Raw genomic sequence first — 13,142 nt, 5'->3', positions numbered from 1 at the left:
GTACCTGGTGCGGCGTGTAAACATCGCCGCTGGGAGACAAAGGCGGCCGGGCGTGGTGCTGACCACCCACCCCATTGGGTGTCGTGTCGGCCTTCATAGGTGCTCGCTAACAGCACTTGCCCCAGCAGTATGTTAAGGCTATACTGGGGATCTTTGTGTATATTGTACGGAGGAAAATCCCCAGTTCTGTTTTTTTAAACTTTACACGGCATTGTAATTTTTTTCTCCCTGTGGGAAAAACCCACCGAGAGCCTTCCAGCTGCAGAATACAAATGAACAAATTATCGATCTTCCATTTGATTAAACAGATTCGGCAATAACACTGTGACATTAATCTTTGTTGAAAAATTGGCAACGTTTTGGGAAATGGGCCTTCTACATAGCGTGTAAATGATGGGCTTAATTTGTGTGCGCTCAAGAAAGGTCATTTCCCATTACATTGTGTATCTAGTATCTACATTGTGTATCAGTTGTTTACTTTGTGGCCGCAGTGTTATTGACGAATGTTGTATTGTGTGATTGTGCGTCACACACAGCCAAAAGCAGCAGCTGCAGAACCAAATAATTTGATTCATAATCACGTTTTTTTGGGTTAAATCGCGTAAATGTGTCATCAAACCCGCCACCATTCGGCACAGTCAATTAGTGAGGTTTGTCTCGGAAATCAAAACGTGCCAATTATGTACTGCAGCACACCAGTGTGTTAGAGAGTAATACACTAATTAGCTGTGTGGGGTGGTGGCAGATTTGACAACACATTTATATGTATGCACTCTAGCCCAAACAAAACCTCATAGATATTGGTCGCGAAAACCTACCTACCTTTAAGCGGCTTCTCAAACAACATTTATTTTATTTTACTGAACGGATCTCTGAGCTGGGCTCCGCCGCTCAGGGTCGCTGCCTTGGGCGAGTGACAATTGTGCACGTTACAAATCAGCATTATTAAACCAAATTATTAGATTCATTCCAAAATCTTGCATCGGATTGGGGACGCCTTCATCCAGCAGTGGATGGACCATGCCTGATGTTGATGGTAATAATGAAGTTAGGTTAACAGCAATTGACATGACTACATGGACATCGTGATGTGTGTGCCAGCATTGCTAACACGTTATACATGGCCTCAAGTGTATATTCAAGCTACGTGTAAATGTATTACAACACATTATGGCCTGGACACATTCCGCCTTCCTTTATATCTTCGGATACATTTCCAGGTGAGGCATATTAACCCATTACACCAAAACATTGCTACATTCATCAGAGGTTTTATTAAAATAAAACATGCATTTTATGAGGTCACTTTGGAATTAAATTATTTTTTAAAGCCAGGGTCAAGAGGTCACCAAGTCCGCTGCTTCTGATGTCACCACACCTCGCCATCGCTTCCTTCCTTCTGCTAGACTCCAGTCGACAGCCGATATCCTAAGACTACTTTTACAATCTCATACAAGACAAAGTTCACTCGTGTAGCTTTTAAAACATACTGTCGAGACAGGTGCCGTTAGCGAGTAGCAGTTACGAAAGTTGACATAGCACACGAGGGCGTAGGTGGCCGGCACCACGCCCGGTGCCCCCCGTGCTGATGTTTACACAGCGCACCAGGTACTCATTTAAGGCCGAGTCAACCAACAGTCTCACCGCCAGCAGCATCTTCCTCTGGGAGCCACTTTGATGCCTGTTTCAGCAACGTCCCCCATGACGTCTGCACTACTTCCGAGTCTCTTCCCTGGCCTAACTTAGACGTCGCTTCTCCTGTATTACAATACTTCTCCGACACGTGCACTGGTGTTCGGAATCCAGAAGCGTCTGGCCCTGTGTGTCTGTGTTTGTCTGGCTTTGAGTCTCAAAACACTTCCCGTCAAAACATAATTTTAGGGAGTGGTTGGCACGGAGAGCAGACGGATGACTCAGCAGAAGACCAATCCGAGACTCGTTTGCAACATTTATTTATTTTCAATCGTATGTAAGCCACAATCGCCACGATGTATAGCTTTCAATATGTAGACCGCGTTACGCGTAACAAATGCCCATTTCTAAATACACAGTGCTAGAATGCCTCTTTGGCAGAAAATACAAAAAAACACAACTGGCACATCAGGTAACAGAAAATAAAGTTTTTTTTTCACTTAAGGTACGTAATTATCATTTATGTAACAGTAGCAGCTAAACACAAAAAAGTAGCATAATAATGTGGTCGTACTTCACCGTTCGACAGCAGTGATTAATAAACTCCACATTACCGTGGCATAGTTAGTCTGTAAATAAATCAAGACAACTCTCTCGCTGTTGACTTCCTGTGCACACGTGGCGCAATCAACGCCAGGTCGTACTCATATCAGCCACCCCGATGAGATGATGATGGTGAAGACGATGGTGATTATAGGCTTCGTTGGACAAGTGCTATATATTGTACTGTGGTAGCATCTAAACTGAGAGATCAAAATATATAAATATTTCTTTCAATTAAAATAATCCTATATACAGTATCATTTAATTTGTTCTATAAATTACCAATTAGTTGCAAAAAAGGGCACTGAGGACAAGGCTCTATCCAGCAACTGGGAGAAATATAAGCCAATTTTTACAACTCCACATTGTCATGGCAGGTGCCAGTCCATCAGTGACAACACCACCGCTGACTTGTACCAATTACCAGACATCCTCGCGAAGGGTGGAGCTTATTTTATCTACCCCAGAGATGATGATGGTGGTGGTGATGATGATGGATTGACGTTCAAGAGTCCCTACTCTGTCGAGACGCACACCATCCTTCTCGTCTGCGACATCAAACATCAAAGGCAACCGGAAGCGCTCACAACAACACGCGTGTAGTGGTCACGTCAACCAATGGGCTCTCAAGAGATCCCAAGCGCCACCATCGTGAATCCTTGCCGAGTGCTTGCAAAGTGTTAAGATTTTACACACAACAGGTCCATGTAATATATAGACTCGCACGAATCAAGGAAACCATACTCCGATATGCCTGGCTGTCAAAGTCTACGCGTTCTTAACCAAAGCATTGTAGCCATTAGCACTTTTAGCACGACAGTATTTTTCCATGTATTTGCATTTTTCATTCAAAACTAAATTACAAATCGATTGAAAAATATTCACATAAAGCCGGTAAACGTTAATACATGTCAAAGTATCTATTTTGTTTCAAAGACCACAAAAAATAACCAGGAAATTATACATCTATTGAAGATACAAAAAAATGGTGATAAAATGAATACAGTACAATGTGTTTGATGCAACATTTGTTTCACATTAGTCCGTATGATGGACTCCAAGTTAGTTTGACCAACCGCCGAGTTTAACACCACAGAGTTGGTCATTGATAAATCTAAATCCTGGCATGGAACACCACAAATGGATTCGGACTATAAAAAAATCCCTCCTCCAAGGGCCATTCCGCAATCCAATTATACCATGCCAGGCCAAGTTTGATAAAAAAAAATCCATTCCAGATATTGAGAGCAGTCCTCACTATTAAAGACACCACTTCATATAGATAAACCACTTACGCACTCAGAACGATTTGTAAATTGTAAGCAGAACATCGTGTCACATGGTGCAGAAAATTGTGGAAACTGTGAAACGTCATCTTGAAATTTGGATCTGTCTCGAATTCAAAGGGTCACCCTGCGCAGGCATATTAACCAGTGGTGGGAATTCCGCATTAAAACTAAACTATTTTTTTAACTTTACCAGGTAAGGCCCAATGAGCTACATAGCTCTTTTTTCCTTAGCGACCTGGCCACAAATATATCCCAATTAAATGGTTTATCACGTGAAAATGTATAACACCCAAATACCCTAAACGCATTATTCTAAACGTGGAGGAAAACCCCAAGATCTCCGAGAAGAACCCACGCCCCCACGGGGAGAACACACCACATAGACAGCAGCAGCAGCAGGCGCCAGGGTCGGGATCGAACCCACGACCTCCTGTAGACCAGGCGAGGTAGTTAACATCTCATAGCCACCGTGGCGCCCTGAACATTGCCATAAAGTAGTACCAATTTTATAACCCCCCAATTCCTGGGGGTGATTATGGGTTGAATCGACTCCCCAATATAGGTTTTCTTTAACTTTTCCAATGTGAGTCAGTCGGTGAAACCATAGTAACAATCGCTCGACCACATGGAATGTCTGCTTGTGAATTACACCGTGCTTCAACGAATGTCAGAGCATCAGTTAATCCGTGTGTGTGCCCGGGTGCCTTTAGAAACACAAACACAGATCTATAGCAGCTACGCAAATTGCATTTTACACGCGCGCGTGCGTGTGTGTGATTGGTGTTTGACCGAATTGGCAAATCATGACTCACATTTGACTTCGAAAAAAAATAATTGTCGATATGGATTTTGAAGTCAAATTTACACTTCACAGTAGTAAAATCATAATAAGACGTTTGACAAACCATCCATTACCGAACATCTTGTTCGAGTTGCCATGGTGCTGCTAACTCGGGCTTGGCTTGCGTACTGAGTGTTGGCCCTTTCTTACCGTGCAGCAAGCGGGCAGAGCAACACAGAAAAAAATAACCACCACCACCCTCCCTCCCTTCCCCATCACCACCACCACACATTTTGGTGAACACTGTCGAGCTTTTAAAACACAGCTGTCGGCACCTTGAACTCCACGCTCCGCTCATCGTCAAATTGAAGACGAACAAATATCGACGGCGGCGGCAGCTCAAGGTGAGAGAGTCCGTGGCGAGACGCTCTGTTCTACTGCCGGACGCCCCCCCACCCCTCCACAGAGCCAGTAGTGGAAATTCCACGTTCATATGGCAGGAGCCAATCACAAAAATAGGACTATGTATATAATGACAGCTTATACAACTACACACACAGTACTGTATAGTCAAAGGCAAAGTGTTTATCAAATAAAACGAGTACTGGGCAGTGCCCATCACCATTGCTGGTGCTCATGTCCACAATCACTGGCGGGGCCCAGTCAGTCTGTAAAAGCAGTTCACGTCTCTTAACGTGGCGGCTACGCGTTTTACTAACCCACTCACCGAGCCCTCCCACGAAGGGGTGGGTCGCAAAGTCAACCACAGCCTGAATTCGAACATATGCACGTGTGTGTGTGTGCGTATTGGTTGGCCACCCAGCCAGCAGCGACACACACACATATGGCACCGCTTACAACATTCAGCCTGTACAAGGCACTTTCAAATCGCCTCCCCTTCTGAGACCCATATATTGTCTATTGTATTACAAAAGGCCCCCACGTGTAACACTGCAAGCCGCATGAATCATCAGGGCCCCCCAACTCTGGCCTAGGAACGTTTCAGCCCCGCGGGTTTGCCGAGGGGTAGGAGTTTAATAAAAAAAATGTGGTGGGTAGTTGTTGTTGGCAGTGGTGGTTGAATACGTCATCCACAACCACCACCACCCACGCATCCCCCCGGGGGCTTAAAGGCTTTCTCATCAAAGGCGGAGTGGTGGTGACTCACGGCTTTTTTCTCGAAGCCAAAATGCCTCCACAATTAAAGCTGCACTCGCTCGCAGGCCTCAAGAAGAGCTGTTTTGAAACCAGCTCGATTCCACGTCGCCACTTCCCTTGTGAGAACTGAAGCCCCCCACCACCACCACCACCACCTTTTCGGTGACTCCACCGAAACTATCAAATTAAGACCACCACCGAAAGCTCGGACGGCAGTTGCCGGTCCCTTTAAGGGAAAGATCCATAAGCACATAAATAATAATATAGGTCATCTCAAGAGAAATGCCTCCTCCTCCTTTCTAAACATCTTTACATTCAATCTGCGGTCGCAAATATTCAATCGCACAATTTTCTTTAGCGCGTAAACATTACAATCTCGGTATTTCAATTTCCGACCATGCTTTCGTATTTTAGTCGTAGAGTGCTGCAGTGGCATGTACCAACACAGGTACCACCACAGGTACCACCACATTACCACCACAGTACTGCAGGACTCACGTAGTACGGTACTGCAGTGGGATGTACCATCATATCCACTGCTTTTTTCGCCACCGTATCCTGCTAATGTACCACTCATTTAAAACTTCAGATTTTACGAGACATTTCATATTTTAAATCGTAAGTGGGCACTGAACTTTGGGAGCCAAATCTCGATCGACGCCGCTGCATATCATCATCATCACAGCCAGAATTCCAGTCTCGAGAAGAATGATCCACGCGCCTCGATGCCCTCCTTGCCGCTCGTCTCTCGCCCTCCGCCGTGAGCACGAGGAGCTCAGTCCACGCAAGCCCCTCTCGACGCATCATCATCATCATCTCCATCATCTCCACAACCTTCATGGGGAAAAACCCCACCGTCAACTCTCTCCCGTTTGGCCTCCTTCTCGTGGATGCAGCTGCCGCTGCTGCTGCCGCTGCCACTTGCCGCGCCTGCCCGACCAGCCGGCTCGGTGAATCGCGTGACCTCCCCATCAAACGCCCGCGGCCATCAGAAGGCCTGCAGAGCCGTGCCGCCCTGGGTGGCCCCAATGGCCAAGCGGCAGCCTCTGCCCAGGTGGTTGAGGACCCTCTGCTTCAGCGTGTCCACCTGCTCTCTCAGCGTGCCCGCCGTGCCCGCGAGCTGCGCGTTGTTGGCCTTGAGCGCGGCCACCTTCTCCTCGAGGCGGGCGATGCGCTCCAGCTTCCTCTTGCGGCACTTGGACGCCGCGATGCGATTGCGCAGCCGCTTGCGCTCCACCTTCATCTTCTCCTGCGACTCCATGTCCACCGGCGCCGTGGCCCCGCGCCCCACGAGGTCGCTCACTGTGGCCGCCGCCGAGGAGGAGGAGGAAGAGGACGACGTTGACGAGGCGTTGGAAGGTCCTCCACCACCGCCACCACCCTCGTGCATGAGGTCGGGCACAGTCTGGAGGGTCTCCTCCTCCTCCTCCTTGAGCAGCAGCTGCTGCTGCTGCTGCTGGGACCTGGGCAGGTACTGCAGGGAGGACGCGTGGCCCGCGCTCTGTGCGTGCGCGTACAGGGCCGACGTTCCGTACTCGAGGCCTCCAGCAGAGGTCCCCGCGAGGCCCTGCTGGAGGCCGCCGCCACCGCCTGTGGACGCGAGCCCGAGCTGCGGCCCGTAGCCGCCGAGGTCCGCGTAGCAGGCGGCGGGGGAGGAGGAGGAGGAGGGGGGCCCCTGGCGAACATCGGCCGCCGCGTGGTGCTGCGGCAGCAGCGGCGCGTAGCTGGGCAGCAGGTGCTGCTGCTGCTGGTGGGGGGAGGGGGCCTCGTAGCCCGAGCCGTGGAGCTGGCTCACCAGGGCGGGCGAGCAGGAGGAGGAGAAGGAGGAGGAGGCGGCGCTGTGCCGGATGTTCTGCTTGTGGAGCTCCTCGAGGGCGCGCACGAAGCCATTGGCGAAGTTGTCCTTCTCCTCCTCGGCGGCGCTGCCGCCGCCGCGGCCGAAGGCGCCCGAGACGGCGCCGTGCAGCCCCGGGGACAGCGGCGCGGACAGCCCCGGGCCGCCCTGGTGGAGGTGGTGGAGGTGGTGGTGCTGTTGTTGTTGCTGCTGCTGCCGGTGGTGGTGGTGGATGATGAAGCGCTCCATGTCAGAGCTCGACAGCCTCAGCATGGCCGACTCGGATGGAGAAGACGAGGTCGAAGACGACGAGGATGATGAAGATGCAGCAGATGACAACGCTGACGGCGGTGCGGGAGGAGGAGGAGGAGGAGGTGGCGATGGTGGCGATGATGATGATGCTGAAGACACGAGGGACGACGTCGAAGACGAGGGTGGCAGCAGCGGTGGACCACCCACGCACGCGGTGGCCTGCAGCACTCCCGGCAGCGGAGACGTCTGCGCGGCCGCCTTGCCCTGCCGGAGGAGGGCGACGTTCTTGCTCGAGTAGCTGGCGAAGGCGCTCACCTGGCCGAACGAGTGAAGGCCGACCACGTCGTCGTGGTAGAACGGGGCCTCCATGGCCACACGTGGAGCGCGAGGGAGAAATGTATTCGACGAGGTTTTGCCGAGAGGTCCGCCGACTCGCGAGTGGCTGCGGTCCACGATGCAGACTCTGCGTGTGACGGGTCGTGTCGGTCTTCTTCGTCTTCAGCAGCAGCAATTTGACTAAAGTCTGCCCGCAGGGATCATCAAATCCTCTTGCTAATGTCGTGCCGGCGATACAAATCGGCTGTATTCGAAGCCGAGACCCGCTGTGCGTGCCACGCTCCGTGTGTCCACACGCAGCACCGCCGCTGTTCAGCACCCACGGCGAGTGTCGAGTTCTACGACTGTCGCCGCTGAAACGTGTCCAGACTAATCGATGTTTACAGCCACCACCTGACTGCTGGCTCAGCAAGGTGTGACGATGAATAATGGATGATGTTGATGTTTGACGATGGGTGGGGAGGGTTTGACGGAAACGTTGACGGAGCGCGTTGCTGCTGCTGCTGCGTAGACGAATCGCAGCTGCGATCCGCGTGTGAGCTCAGTGCTCTGTGGCTCAGAGTCTTATATCCACACACCCACACACACGCTGCCCCACGTGGTACACACACACGGACACGCCCCACGTGGTACACACACACACACGCCGCACACACACGTGGTACACACACACACACGCCGCACACACACACATCCACACGTGGTACACACACACACACCGCACACACACGTGGTACACACACACACACACGCTGCCCCACGTGGTACACACACACGGACACGCCCCACGTGGTACACACACACACACGCCGCACACACACGTGGTACACACACACACACGCCGCACACACACACATCCACACGTGGTACACACACACACACCGCACACACACGTGGTACACACACACACACGCTGCCCCACGTGGTACACACACGGACACGCCCCACGTGGTACACACACACACACACGCCGCACACACACGTGGTACACACACACACACGCCGCACACACACACACGCCCCACGCGGTACACACACACACACACACGTGGTACACACACACGGACACGCCCCACGTGGTACACACACACGCCGCACACACACACATCCACACGTGGTACACACACACACGTGGTACACACACACACGCCCCACGCGGTACACACACACACGCACACCACGTGGTACACACACACGCCGCACACACACATCCACACGTGGTACACACACACGCCCCAAGTGGTACACACACACACACGTGGTACACACACACACGCACAGGCACACGGAGCGAGTCGCTCCCCACGCCGCGTTTCCTCTCCCGACGTCAGCGCGCTTCGAGACGCATCCCAAGTTCCTCTCTAACAACACAGTAGTGGTACCTTACTCTACACTACACAGTAGTGGTACCTTACTCTACACTACACGGTAGTGGTACCTTACTCTACACTACACAGTAGTGGTACCTTACTCTACACTACACGGTAGTGGTACCTTACTCTACACTACACGGTAGTGGTACCTTACTCTACACTACACGGTAGTGGTATTAATTCTTTACAATGTGCACAATACGGAAGTCATGCAGCGTTTGCTCAAACTCCAGTCCTCGCGACCCACCAATTTATTTCCCCATGAAAATGAAACTTAAATGGCTGCACGCTGCACGCGCCCGATGATTGTGAAACACGCCCCACGTGACGCCCCCCCACGTGACCCCTCCCGCGCGGGGAGCGGGTTCACACGCGCGCTGAGGTCGCAATCTTCGTTTAAATCGGCTCGATTCACGCAGACGGCGTCAATTGCTTGACTGGTCACGTGGGACGTGTTGAACAATCATCGGGCGCGTGCAGCGTGGGTCGCGGTGGGTCGCCGCGGGACTGGCGTTTGGCAAACCCTCGCGGCGGGGGCTTGTTCGCTCGCAGCCCTTGCCCCGACGGCGCGTGTGCGCCACCCGGGGGATCTTTGTCTGTGGCTGAGTGCCAGGCGTGGGGGGGGGGGTCACGCACGTGCGTTGAGCGACAAGGGCAGAGCAACGGCCGCACAGCGCACGTGTAGTGTAGTATGTAGTGTAGAGTTTAGTGTAGTGTGTATAGTGTAGTGTGTATTGTGTGTGTATTGTGTGTGTGTATTGTGTGTGTGGTGAGTAGTGTGTGCATTGTGAATTTGTATCGTGTGTGTGGAGTGTGTGTGGTTAGTGTGTGCATTGTGAGTGTGTATAGTGTCTGTGTATTGTGTGGTGTGTGTAGTGTGTGTGTATTGTGTGTGTATTGGTTAGCGCGCTGCACTACGAACCTGGCCATCAGAGTTCAAATCCTGCTCGGGGCCAACACCGGTGAAGAAAATCTGCACCGGCCCTGGGTCTCCCCTAGGTCGACTCAGCCTCAAATTAGTACCTGGTGCGGTGTGTAAACATCGCCACTAATCATCGACGAAGGCTGCCGGCGTGGTGCTGGCCACCCACCTCCTCGTGTACCACAGTGCCGGCCTCGTCGGTGCCACTCGCGAACAGCACTTGCCCCTACAGTCTGTTACAGGCTACACGGGGGATCTTTACCTTTGACAGCCGCCCTCTGAGCGGTACACGAGAGGGGAGGGAGGTGGAGCGATGCGCTCCGGGAGAATGTGGAGCCGAGGGCACTTGCCGGACCAGGGCAAGTTGTGTTCACGTTGAACTTCTTTCACGCCGTACGTAGCCAACCGTGCTAATCGGAGGTGGGTTAAGTGCTACGAGGCAGGGTCATTGCCCGAAACGTCGCCTAATGTTAATAGGATTTATCTCTATTACCGGATGTGTTAATTTGTTTTTAATGTTTGTAATACAGCACCACTGGCAACGTAGTATTGCAGAATAAAACTACGTTGACTACAATATTAAGATTCAAATGTATTTGTTTATTGACGCTATCAGTGAGGAATGAAGGCCCATGAAGCTCTTTGAGGGCGAGGTCGCAGGAATTACACCGCAGAAACATGTCAAGCGATTCGACTAGCAGCATCAAAACAACAACAACAACACATCTCGTAAACAAATACAAAACTGTACACACATTTGGCAGAGTATCTGCTCATGATGATAACGACAAGAGATGTGATCGACAAGACGGAAACTCCAGAGATGCAGGCGAGATGTCGACACGAGTTCGGAATGTAAATCTTTATTTAACCTGGAGGACAACAAATTAAACACAAAGAGCAGTTTTAAGAAATGAGTTTTAAATCTAGGATTTCAAAGTGCATAGCCCCAGTGGCTTCATAATAGCTGGAGGCAGTCGTCATTCAGCGACGCTCACAACAACGAGCGGAGCGTCGTGAGGCTAAAACACAGCGAGTTGGCGCAGTGGGGAGCACAGGTGGTGCATCTGCCAGTCGTATCAGTCAACCCATGGCACCTGTGGGCCTGTGCCCTGACCTGCCAGCGGCGAGCCTTCCACACTTCACGTGGCATCAAGATGCACCTAGCCTGGCACCAGCGCCGTGGGGACGTCACTTACTGGCGAATGGCGGTTGTTGTAACGTAGTGCCGCGTTGGTCAATGAGGCTGTTTGACCATACTTCACCACGTTGGTTGGTGAAGCCGGATAAACAGCTAGGATCGGTTCAAGATATCACTCGTCACTGGTGTTCGCCGTGGCCTGGAGTCAAACTCAGGTGACCGGCTTCATCAGCGCTGTGTTTCGAACCGCAGCACCACTTATGAAGCTTAGTTTCAGCCGAGTCTGTGATATTCCACAACACGTTCTGGTTATTTCGCTTTGGGCCTGGCTTCTAGTAGCGCGCTTACGCCAGTTTACCAACAACCAGGAAAATAAAACAATTTGATGACATTATGTATTGTATGTGAACACAAAAAACATTGCAGGTTCAACCTGGGTTTACAAACACCACCACCACCACCACGATATTTGCATACTTTTTAGACAGGCATGCTGTCAAGTGTAACTCGAGGGGCATCACGCAGAAGATGCATGTTTATAGACGGAGATGTTTTATTTGTTATCTCCTGAGCTCTGTGCCCACCACCTTGAGGCCTCGCATCAAAACCCGAATGGTAAAATTCCCTCTATAGTCGATTTAATTTGTTGCACTCCCCCGTAAACGTCTGAACTTCAAAAGTCGAAGTTGTCTCAGAGGTGGCCGGATGGTTCGGAGGTCCGCGCGCTGAGCTGGCGATCGCTGAGATCCTGAGTTCAAACGTAGACTTCAGTGACCTGCGATTTGAAGGCAGTTCGTAGGTGGAACGAGTTGACGGTTTCATCCCAATCGCTAATTATCCTCTCTGAGACTCGTAGACTCGCACTGAGACCCACAAATTCAGTATCAAAACCAGGAGGGTATTTCTCACTGAGTGAAAGCCGGTAGAGCTAAGAAGCTCTTTGTCAAGGGCGACTCGGCCGGCAGACATCAAAGAATTCCACTAATATAAAAAACATGTAATAACAATTATGTTGTAAAATTACATTGAAGTGCTAATCGGAGGGGCGGGGAATGACAACAAACTAAATACAAAAAGCCGTTTTAAAGAAATTCGTTTCAATCTAAATTTAAAAGTGCATAGCTCCAGTGCTTCCTGATATCGACAGAGCGTTCCAGACGGCCGCAGAAGCGAGTCTGAAAGCGCGCGTTGCAGTGATCGTCTCTGTTCGATGGTCAGCCAAAGAAAATAACTGCGGCAATGCAAAGCCGTGCGAGATGTTGATGGCGCGGGAAAACCTTCATCGTCAAACAGCGGATAGGCCATGGATGACGATGATGAGGGGTTAGAATGGAAAGAGACACTCAGCCAGACAAAGTAAAACGTATTCCCAAATCGCGAAACTTTGTTTAGAACGGTTGGCTAGGTACGGTGCGAAAAAAGTTAAGCATACATACACACAACAATCGGAGCAGCTTGCAAAGGCTGTTTTCGTGCGCCGCGTTAGATGTGGCTCCAGACATCGCAATGTGACCCCCCACCCCCAACATTCATACATTAAGCATCGGTTTCTGGCTGAAATGTGTTTAATCTGCTGCGTGTTATTTATCCGTATGAATAAAGCATGTAATCCGGTCTCCAAGAGCACTGCGTTACGTGACAGGTAAAATAATGAATGCCTCATTGCTATGCAAAACAACATCGGAATATATATTTTTACACAAACCATTGGCCGCATGGCCTTCTGTGAGTGCATTTCATCAGCACCTTGGTTCAATACAAGCAAACTCCTTGGCGTCTCACCAGCAGTGGGACATGCTGGAACCAATCAATGCTGGTAAA

The 13,142-nt window shown here is 50.7% G+C and overlaps 1 protein-coding gene across 1 annotated transcript; it reads right to left on the bottom strand.

Annotated features, from left to right (window-relative positions):
- Positions 1-1,935: 1,935 nt before the first annotated feature.
- On the bottom strand, positions 1,936-8,531 carry LOC133350554 (transcription factor JunB-like). Its single transcript, XM_061565003.1, has one exon. It carries the CDS (start codon positions 7,916-7,918, stop codon positions 6,452-6,454), a length of 1,467 nt encoding a protein of 488 aa, XP_061420987.1. The 5' UTR covers positions 7,919-8,531; the 3' UTR covers positions 1,936-6,451.
- Positions 8,532-13,142: the final 4,611 nt, after the last annotated feature.

This window comes from Lethenteron reissneri, chromosome 4, assembly GCF_015708825.2.
Source record: "Lethenteron reissneri isolate LAM-NWPU_2019-01 chromosome 4, ASM1570882v1, whole genome shotgun sequence".
NCBI lineage: Eukaryota > Metazoa > Chordata > Hyperoartia > Petromyzontiformes > Petromyzontidae > Lethenteron > Lethenteron reissneri.
Note: the sequence above shows the minus strand (reverse complement) of the source record. Positions and strands in the feature narration are given on the sequence as shown.